This window comes from Talaromyces amestolkiae, assembly GCF_001896365.1.
Source record: "Talaromyces amestolkiae strain CIB chromosome Unknown scaffold6.1, whole genome shotgun sequence".
In the NCBI taxonomy this organism is placed as follows: domain Eukaryota; kingdom Fungi; phylum Ascomycota; class Eurotiomycetes; order Eurotiales; family Trichocomaceae; genus Talaromyces; species Talaromyces amestolkiae.
In genome coordinates this window covers 710,864-721,221 of record NW_024468042.1, presented here as the reverse complement: position 1 = coordinate 721,221, position 10,358 = coordinate 710,864, and the positions used below count along the sequence as shown (strand labels likewise).

The window sequence follows — 10,358 nt, the reverse complement described above, 5'->3', positions numbered from 1 at the left end:
ATGTCTTCCGCATCCTCCTTTACGGTGACAATCACCAGCGCTGCCGATGAGCAGGAATCAACATACCTCTCTCGCGCCCGTATGCTGCATCGCACTCGCATCGGTATTGCGCTATTACTCCTGGGTGCTTCGGCCGGTGTCGTAGGTGCCGAAAGCGCACCTTTGCACTACTATAACGAGACCAAGGGGTACTCGAGTCTGTTCCTTCCGCTCTGGCCTCTGAATCTGGACGTTCGTCAGACAAATGCTCTATTGGCCTGTGGTGCGGTTATTCTATTTCAGGCGATTGTCTATATTGGTGTTGCTGCGTTTCCTTCGGTTCGTACTCTCCGTCTCCTCGTTCACATACATGATAACTGGGATTATAGCTGATTATTGTGAAAAAAGCCCCATCCTCGCGTCCGGCTCTTCAACATGCTCTCTTCCGCCGTCGGCGCAACAGGCCTCCTCACGGCCATCGTCGGGGTCGCATTCTCCATTTACCTGCCCTCCGCCAGCTACCCAGATGGCTTCACTGTCAGCGAAACCATCCACAGCTGGACCTGCAAATGGCGATCCGTCGGCAGCCTCAGCAGCAGCGCTGATGACGACGCGAGTCCTCCTGCCAACTTTTCACGTATCTGTGCCGAGTCTCGCGCTGGGTTTGTGTTGTTGGGTCTCTTGATTGGGCTTGAGGTTGTGATGTGTACTGCTGCGGCGGCGGGATATATGCTTGAGATGACTGTTACAAGGCAGAGGAAGCGTTCAAATGGGAATGTGGAGACTGGTGAGTTTGTTATGGAGACGAAGCAGTAAACCTGTTTCATAGGGCATGAAACATTGGCTTGCCCTGGGGAGAGGAGGGAGGGACTTGAAATGAATGGCTCCTCGGTTGTGTGATGTGACAAATTTCCGCAAGGCTGGCATAAGGCGAGTGTCTTATACTACCATGCCCAAGTCTGAGATGCGTGTCTGGGTTTCGGTGTCAAATTTTGACTTATGATAATATGTTGTACATGATGTATTGGGTTGATGGGCGTGTGGTCTTCCAAGTTTTGTTTGATTAGTAGCGACGAAAGAGATAAACTGTTTGGCAATAAAGAAACTTAACTTGATTGTGGAAATCTCTTAAATGCTGTGAATTTCCCATAAGACAGTGAAATCTTTCTAGAATCCACCTCTCCACATCTCCACCTCATATTTACCGTCTATCCTCGATCGGGATCGATATTACCGAACTCCTCCTCGTTGGCCTCTCATATATACTGGTAGCCGGAAAGTGCTAGCTGTACCTAATTAAAGCCGTGGGAATAATCTACATCTTCTCACACTTAAACGTACTATTCAACACTCTTCCAGAGCATTTCCAGCTGCACGCTGCTTGTAAATGGTAGGGTATTTTGTGAATTCATGCTGAGTGCCTCACTGAACTGCATCGCACCTTGAGCTCCAGCAAATGTCTCATAGCCGTACCCAATCTGCCCGTTCCCGTAATGGCCATTCATGCCAGCACCCACAGCTACTGCATTCGAAGCAGTATTTATAGTGGAAGCCAGGAACAAGGACTGCTGCTGCGCTACATTCATCTGCACCATATGCAGATTTTTTTGAATCTGAGGATACGTTTGGCCCCAAATTTCAAGGCGCTTCTCCATGAAATTTATAAACCCAGGCAGGTCGTTTTCAGCGCAGGCGACACGCCAGAGTTCACGCACCCGAGGAGAGTAGAAATCACACTTGAGGGGTGATGAGATATTTATCTCAGGAGAGAAGCAGCTAGACAATTGAGTGCTACCAATATCGGCCTCGATCCAGCACGACGGGCAGCACGAGAACATGTGGTGCGAATACCAGCGTCTTTCAGATACGGGATGTTGCCCCGGGCACGCTGGCACAGCACTTAGCCTGCGTACGAATTCGCTGAAGATGGAGACATCGTATCTGTCAATTGCCTGATCAAGCTTTCGATACATGGATAACGCATGTGGCGATCCTATGTTCATATTGCAGAGACGAGCTCGGCCGGGAATCTGGGGAGGCGCTGGGGCAAGGAAATGACCGGCATTGCGTGCTTCAAAGACACAAGCGTAACATGACTGGCAAATATTGAACTGATCGGCAGCTGGAAGTATGGAATACCATGTGCCATTCTGTATTCCATCTTTATTGCATCTGGGACTGCGCACAAAGGCGTGGGCCGCCCGCTGGAAGATAGCCCAGTCTTTCCTGTGGAGTGTCTCATCTAGTGTCAAGGACAGAGGGATATTACCTGAAACAAAACATACAGCCTTGCTATTCTGCAACAGTTGATGGCGAGACAAGTCAAAGTGCTGCGCCGCCACAGAGTTGTAGATTGTATCGTAATAGCAGGCTTCACAGACAAGAAGCGAGCCTAGCTCTGGGTCCCGCGGCCTATACCAGTTGCGCGAGGCGACGTCAACCTCGCTCAAGGCATTGCATCTTGGCAGATGCCTACGGTAGAGCACCCAAGACATAATGTGGTTCCAGTCACCGCCACCTCCGGCCATCATCCCCTGGCAAAACGGCCATGCCATGTCGCATTCAAAAAGTTGGTCACGAGGTTGGATGATGGGCGATTTGGAAATGTATGAGGAGTAGGAAGATGCTACTATATAGTCCTCGTAGCAGGCGCCGCAAGCTCCCCATTTGCCCGCAAAGTTCGCATCCATAGACTGGAACCAAATAAAGTTGTCTTCGGCTGTGACGGGGTGACCGCCTCCTTTGCACCGTGGGAGCCGCCCACGGCGTGCAAAGTAGCTGTCGAGAATGGCAAAGTCATTCCTGTGGATGGCCTCACGAAGGACAGCATGCACGCGGGGCACGTTAAAGTCGCACGTGCGCCGAGAACCTGAGGCGTCGAGCTGGTGCTTAAAGTATGCCGCAAATGGTAAGGGCTTCAAATAGTCATGATAGCATCGAGAGCAAATGCTAATGGTAGGCGCTGAGAGACAGTGGTACCAATTTTCTTCACTGATGGTACCAATTTGGCCTGGACAATGGCGGGKCGCTACCAGCTTTCTGTCTGCCATATTTGTGGCAGGAMAAATCCAGAAAATCCTTTTTGTCAGACTTCAGAAGGGCAAGGGAAAAAAAAGAAAATTGAGACAAACTCGAGGGCTGTCAGGGTGTTAGAAAAATCAGCAACCAGAGTACCCAGGCCAATCACGTCTACACCTTACCGAGCTCAATACGAGCTCGATACAGAATATCGGAACAGCAATTGTATGTCCAGGCAGCTATTGTGAGCTATTTATGGACAGGAACGTTACAACAGTCATTAAGAATATTAGAAAAAGATTGCATTTCGCTCGTCCATGTGGCCATGAAAAATGAATTGCATTGACCTCGTAGCAACAAAATTACGTGAGGTCATCCTGTTGTAGACGATGCACGTATCATATTCATCGATTTGCAATGGATGGTGTCGAGTTTTGATAACAGTTCTCATAGTTATTTCATTGATAAATAATTCTACATGTGTCCCAAGCGGCTATTCGTTTACCGCAAGCCAAATCCCAGCTGGCCGGAGGAAGTCTCTTATTTGACATTCAGCAACTAACCGAGCCTCTTGATCTTCTCGGGCCTGTAGTCTTGAAATATGCGTGTTACGAGCGATAAGTCAAATGCTCTGGTAGCGGCAGCTTTTTCGGAGGTCTTACTAGGTGGCGCAGTGACACGGGTATCATATGGAGTGCTTAACCTTACACATCGCAATGGGCATGAAGATATGAACTCGCTCGTACCTGGCCAAGACTATGATGTGACTATCAAACTGAATCACTGCAGACATCGTATCGGCACCGGAAGTCGTCTTCGTCTTGCAATATTTTCCGCATATTTCCCAATTGTTTGGCCATCTCCTGAAACCACAACCCTCACCATAGACTGTGCTCATAGTGGAGTGAACCTGCCAGTGCGAGGTCATAATCCCCTGGACTCTCAATTGAAAGAATCCCGGCCGGCCATAAATGGCTCCCTTGCACAAAAAGAATTGCGACCTGCTAAGCACACATATATTGTACAACAGAATTAGGACTCTGGTCGGACGGAACTACACGTTGATTGGGATGATGGCTTGTGGGAACTCCCGTCAACATCCTTTGGAAAAGAGTCATGTATGAAGAATATTTATATCTAATTACGTACTAGGGAAAGGGATATCTGGAGCATGGTTGTACAAGCTCACGTGCTCTGAGTTTTTGTATATGGCTCAGAGCTCAGCTCGACACCTAGTCTTCTATTCCCGCTCCATGCCTAGTTCTCTCGTTGACCGCTACCCTACACATTATATTGGCCTGGGCACGTCCACAATGGGGTTGTTTGAATACAGGAAAACTCTATCAAAGAATTTGGTTATGATGAAACCTACCACCTCATATACCCACCTCTCCGCCGTATATCTACATATGAGCAAGCCAGTTCTTTGGTAAAACCATGTAAATGTCCAACACTCAACTGCGTCGTATAAGATGGTCGAATCAAACCAATTCCGCGGTTCTCCGTCTGAAGAAATTGTCCAACAAACCTTTACGCTGCCTGCTATCAAATCCGGTGAAGTCCTTGTCGAGTTCACTCACAGCAGTCTTTGTGGTAGCGACATTCACCAGCTCAACAAGCCGTTGGTACTTGGTCATGAGGGCAAGCCATCATTCCCATCCTCCAGAGCGCTTTATACTAAACGAGAGGATACAGGTATCGTAATCGTCGAGGAAGTCGGCATCACGTGCACCCTCAGAGTTGGTGACGGAGTAGGCTGGGGAGCATTCAACTCAAAATGTGCTCGCTGCAAAATGTGTCTCAGTGGCTATGAGAATTACTGCCTCGAGGCTATCCATGGAGTACGATATTCAGGGCTCCGTATGTGGCTATGCAGTCCGAAGAGCGCAATGGCTGTTCAAGATCCCATGGGATCTTTCCTCAGAAGATGCCTCTTCTCTCATGTGTATGTCTTAAGGATTTTTCAGGTTTACAGGTGCAAAATAATAATGACATTATCAGGTGGCAGTAGAACAGTCTAGATGCCTTTCATTGACTACTGCAAACCATGAGATTGCGTTAGCATCCTCAGACTCGATGTATTTCCTCATCTGGCTGTCCAATTTACAACTAAGATGGCTTGTGATGTTGTTGTCTTCTCATCAACTAAAAGTAAGAGAAAAAAAAGTGTAGAACTCGGCATAAGGGGGCTTTGTACCACAAAAAGTTTATCTAATTACTTAAAACTCAGCGTCACGAAGCCTATTGATAGATTAATTATTACTTCATCCACTTGATTCAACTTCAGCCTATTCTATCCGGTATTAGAGAAGAGTGCTAGCATCTTTCTTCTCTGTATTGATGGTAGAGATTTGGTAGCGCTGTACATACAGACCCTTCTATCGGGATTTAAGATTATCGGAAGCTACGTTGCCCTGACTTAGGCACAGTAAGTGGTACTTTTAAAAGAGCAAGAATCGAGCTGACTAGTTTGTGGAAAACAAACCGGAAGATGCGGTATCAAGGAGTTCTGTCATGGGACTACTAGAATGGAGATTTCATCAGGATCTGGCTATTGCAGTTAGATTTAACCTGTCAATAAATGAATTTCAAAGCATGCCCAAAGAGTTTAATGGTCCGAGATAATAATGACTCAAAGGATTAATGTGCGTGGCTTAGTTTTCTCAGAATGAGGTGATGTATCAGGGAGGCTGAGTTGGTGTTGGCGTGGACCCTGAAAAGATCAAGATAGCCATACCTATACCTAAGCTTGAGGTTAGCATAAGTTAGCGACTTTCTGCAAATGCCACCAAGGGGTGCACGGCTAATACAGAATACTTTAACTCTGCCAACAGTCAATTTTTCTTCCCAGCCAGTAGAGCGGAATGTCGGCCAATTTGGTCATTACTTATTCCATTTCTATAGTAAATGTAAAGAAATTTGAATACGAGGTATTCCCCCACCGGAGTTTGACCCAGCCGAGTAATCAGAAAGCCAAAAATAAAATTGCCTGGAGCGCAGAGGAGAAGTCGCATGAACCCCTGGTGGGTGAGCGATGTTAGTGATTTGGTAGATCTGCAGAAAAATGTTGCTATGAGAAGGTGAACACACCTCAGCCTGGACAGGACGTAAGGCATTGTTATAAAATGATCATTTCAAGATCGATTTAACATCGAGAATAGAATACCAAATGGAGATTTTAGCGCGTCTTGTGGGTAGGGCATATCAGTACGAAGTGTATGTAAAAAAGATGGAGCAGGTTTTGAGCCTCATTAAAAATAAGGTACAAACCCAAAACTTGCTTCACCACTAAACACTCTCCCTACTCCAATGCGCCCCATTTATAGTGCCCTGAGGGTAGCCAGTTCAGTTAGGACTCAAGAAGCCAGGCACCAAGTGGATACCTGTACTCTGGGGGGAATCGCTTTGCTGCTATTTACTGGGCTGGGGATGCTGTCCATAATCTTCAACTTTTCAACAAGTGTAACGTTAGGAGGGATGTTCAATTCTGAATCTCATTGAAAGTAAATATCCGGCGCAGTTGAACGAGTACGGTGATTCCGTGTTTTTTTGCGCATGCCAATTAACCTACATACAGCGGCAGAGTACATATGTTTGTATGAATAGCTCCCACCCTGCAGAGGGCGGATGGGGTTCACGCTGATTTGTGGGACAGAGATGCCTCTTTCTGACGAATACGACCTCAAAAATCAAGCCAGAATTTGAGTATACCATCTCCATGCGAGTCTCATTGACCAGCTCTAACCCCGCCGCCGTCATGGGCTTCAAAGGCTGTAGCTCAGTGTTTTTGCCCATCGTGGAGGGCAAGTTCAGACCATATTTCAATTGATGAGTCCAACCATGTCGGAACAATGACCCGCCAGCTCAAACTCTACTGCAACCTTGCTGTTGATCATCCTGCAAGGTAATTCAATCTGCTGGATACCTTGGTGAGAGGGGGCGTTCATTGCAATGTTCCTCTGATAGCCTGCTGCAACTGGTCCAAGCAGAGGTCGCATCCATGGTTGTGCGCTCGGTAGGGGCATCTGCGGGGGTCGACGGAACGTGCCCCGCTCTGGCGTCCCTTTTTACATTTCAAATATCTACAAACTACCGCCACTTTTTGGACTCCGGATTCCTCAAACCGGTATGAATCTGGGGTACTTTGCAGTGTTATACACGTCTTGGCCGGATGTACTATACGGAAAGCGGAGCTCCACACTCTCCACGGTAGCAGCGAGGCGTCTTGGCAGAGGTTAACATCTGACTACAGCCCTGAATATAAGCATCTAATTCAGACAACCAAAAGATGTGTTATAACCCAGGTGGTTATCACGAATTACCCGCAATATTACCCGCAATCAGGCCCTTTTTTTTTTTCCGATTGAACGGTAAATCCGACATATCTCTGCTATCATGCCCAGCAGCCGCGGCGTGTATAAGAGGAATGATTTTCACATCAGGCTTCTGGGATATTTCCCATGGGTACATGCGTGATACTACCTAGCCCAAGGGACACGGTCATCATGGTCATTCTGTTACCAATTCTGTTCTTAGCATCGGCCGGATGGGCCGCGGCAGCCATAACCTCTGGCCGCGACCACAGCAGCCTCAATGCCGGATGGAAGTTCTCGCGCTTCACATCCAACCCGGACTCGTTATCGTACAGCACGCTCAGTCCATGGATGCTGCCACTGGCCAACGACTTCATCGTCAACGGTGCCAAGCACCCTGCACCCTCGGGAACACCTCCCGGCAGCAATGTTCAGTACGTCCAGGCGTCCTTCAACGACGCGAGCTGGCAGAGCGTCGACCTGCCCCATGACTGGGCTATTGCAGGCCCCTTCAACGCTCCGGGTATCAGCGGTGGTATGGGCCGGCTACCCACGAACGGGGTGGGTTGGTACCGGCGGAACCTCGTTGCAACGGCGGACGATGTGGACGGCACCAAGTCCATCTTCTTGGACGTCGACGGAGCCATGTCGTATGCAGCGGTATGGCTGAACGGGAACCTACTGGGTGGTTGGCCGTATGGGTATGCTTCATGGCGTTTGGACCTGACGCCGTACCTGCAGGCCGGAAACAATATCCTCGCTGTGCGCCTGGATAACGCGGTGGATAACTCGCGCTGGTATCCAGGAGCTGGCATCTACAGGAACTTGTGGCTTGTCAAGGTGGATAAGACGCACGTGGCTCAATGGGGCACGTATGTCACGACTCCTTCCGTGTCTTCGAGCTCGGCGACGGTAAACCTGGTAGTGCAGGTCGAGAACAAGGGCAATGTGACTCGTCAAGTCAATGTGAGCACGAATGTCTATACCATCGACCAGAGCACTGGAACAGCCGGGACAGCCGTGGTGGCCTCGTTCCAGACGACTACTGTCAGCATCAACGCCGGCACGAAGCAGTCTGTCAACGGATCCGTCACCATCTCCAACCCTCGCCTCTGGGGTCCACCGCCGGCCCAGACACCGAACCTTTACGTGGCTGTCACGACCTTGTCCGCTGGCGGTACTGTTATTGACACCTATGAGACCAACTTCGGTATTCGCTCCCTCACATACGACCAGAACATTGGCCTCCTGGTCAATGGACAACATGTATACGTACAGGGCACTTGCAACCACCACGACCAGGGCTCCATCGGCACTGCCATCAACAACAGGGCCCTTCAACGTCAACTGCAGACCCTGCAGGAGATGGGTTCAAACGCTCTACGGACATCGCACAACCCGCCTGCGCCGGAGTTACTCGACATGGCCGACAGTATGGGCTTCATGGTCCTCGACGAGGCTTTCGACTGCTGGTCGCAGGGCAAGACGACCAACGACTACCACCTTCTCTACTCTGACTGGCATGAGCCAGATTTGCGCGCATTCGTGCGGCGCGACCGCAACCACCCCTCAGTCGTAGCCTGGAGTATTGGAAACGAGATCCCGGAGCAGTCGACCAGCCAGGGCGGCTCGGAGGGCCAGGAGCTGCACGATATTGTCAAGTCTGAGGATCCCACGCGCCAGTCCACCTCTGCCATGAACTCAGCCGGGGCCACGGCACCACTGGCGAACGTGATCGACATTGAGGGCCTAAACTACCAGGGGGAGTATGGCGCCTACGGTAGCTTCCACAGCGCGTTCCCCAATAAGATGATATGGGGCACAGAGACGGCGTCGTGTATCAGCAGCCGTGGAACCTACATCTTCCCCGTAACCAGCAGCAACGGCCAGACGTACTCTAGCAGCGGCGGTTCCGACAGCAGCCACATGTGGGTCAGCGCCTACGAACTTGAAAACCCGGGCTGGGGCGGCAGCCCAGACCAAGTCTTTGCGGCGCAGGATAGCTTCCCTTTCGTGGCCGGCGAGTTCACGTGGACGGGCTTCGACTACATCGGCGAGCCGACGCCCTATGGCGGCAACCCAGGGGCGCGTAGCTCCTACTTCGGGATCGTCGACCTGGCCGGCTTTAAGAAGGATCGCTTCTACATCTATCAGGCTCGCTGGCGGCCTGACTTTGCCATGGTACATATCCTTCCTCACTGGACCTGGCCTGAGCGCGTTGGGCAAACAACGCCCGTGCACGTCTTCAGTTCTGCTGACCAGGTTGAGCTCTTCGTCAACGGTGTCTCTGCCGGCCGCCAGAACCGGCCAGGCAAGTCTGTCTACCGCTTCCGCTGGGACAACGTTACATACAGCCCCGGTGACCTGCGGGCTGTGGCCTACAAGAACGGAAACCAGTGGGCCGTGGATACGCGCAAGACTGCTGGCAATGCGGCAGCTCTCAATGTAACGGTCGACCGGGCGAGCATCACCAGCGACGGGGTAGACCTGGCGTATGTGAGCGTGGCGGTCGTGGACAGCTCCGGGACGGTGGTGCCACGCGCGAACAACAGCGTCACCTTTAGCGTCAGTGGACCCGGAACGTTAGTGTCAACAGACAACGGTGMCCCCACCGACACCACGCCCTTCCCGAGCGCGAGCCGCAACGCATTTTCGGGGCTGGTGCTGGCGATTGTGAAGGCGAATGTGGGGGCTACAGGGCAGATTACCGTCTCAGCTACAGCGAATGGAATCACTGGTGGGCAGGTCTTCATAACCGCCAGTGGGAGCACCACTATAAGCACGACTACTTCATCTGGCACCACGACAAGCACGACTACTTCGTCTAGCACCACGACGAGCACGACGACTACTACTACACCCGTCACTGGCAATGTAAGTTACAGTCCGAGTATCTGTTTAGATGTGTTACAGCTTGCTAATCTGTCAAACTCGCAGTGCTCGGCCAAATGGGGCCAGTGTGCTGGCCAGGGTTGGAGTGGACCTACTTGCTGCGTGTCTGGATCTACCTGCACTTATTCAAACCCCTATTACTCGCAGTGCTTGTAA

General features: G+C 50.6%; 3 protein-coding genes across 3 annotated transcripts; 2 read left to right on the top strand and 1 right to left on the bottom strand.

Annotated features, from left to right (window-relative positions):
• BHQ10_003818 (uncharacterized protein) lies at positions 1-795 on the top strand (the record flags this gene model as incomplete). Its single annotated transcript, XM_040876116.1, has 2 exons — positions 1-318; positions 388-795. 2 exons carry the CDS (start codon positions 1-3, stop codon positions 793-795), a joined length of 726 nt encoding a protein of 241 aa, XP_040732322.1.
• A 524-nt stretch (positions 796-1,319) lies between these two features.
• BHQ10_003817 (uncharacterized protein) lies at positions 1,320-3,029 on the bottom strand (the record flags this gene model as incomplete). Its single annotated transcript, XM_040876115.1, has 1 exon — positions 1,320-3,029. The coding sequence occupies one exon, from the start codon at positions 3,027-3,029 to the stop codon at positions 1,320-1,322; it is 1,710 nt and encodes a 569-aa protein (XP_040732321.1).
• Positions 3,030-7,502: 4,473 nt separating this feature from the next.
• BHQ10_003816 (uncharacterized protein) lies at positions 7,503-10,358 on the top strand (the record flags this gene model as incomplete). Its single annotated transcript, XM_040876114.1, has 2 exons — positions 7,503-10,184; positions 10,248-10,358. 2 exons carry the CDS (start codon positions 7,503-7,505, stop codon positions 10,356-10,358), a joined length of 2,793 nt encoding a protein of 930 aa, XP_040732320.1.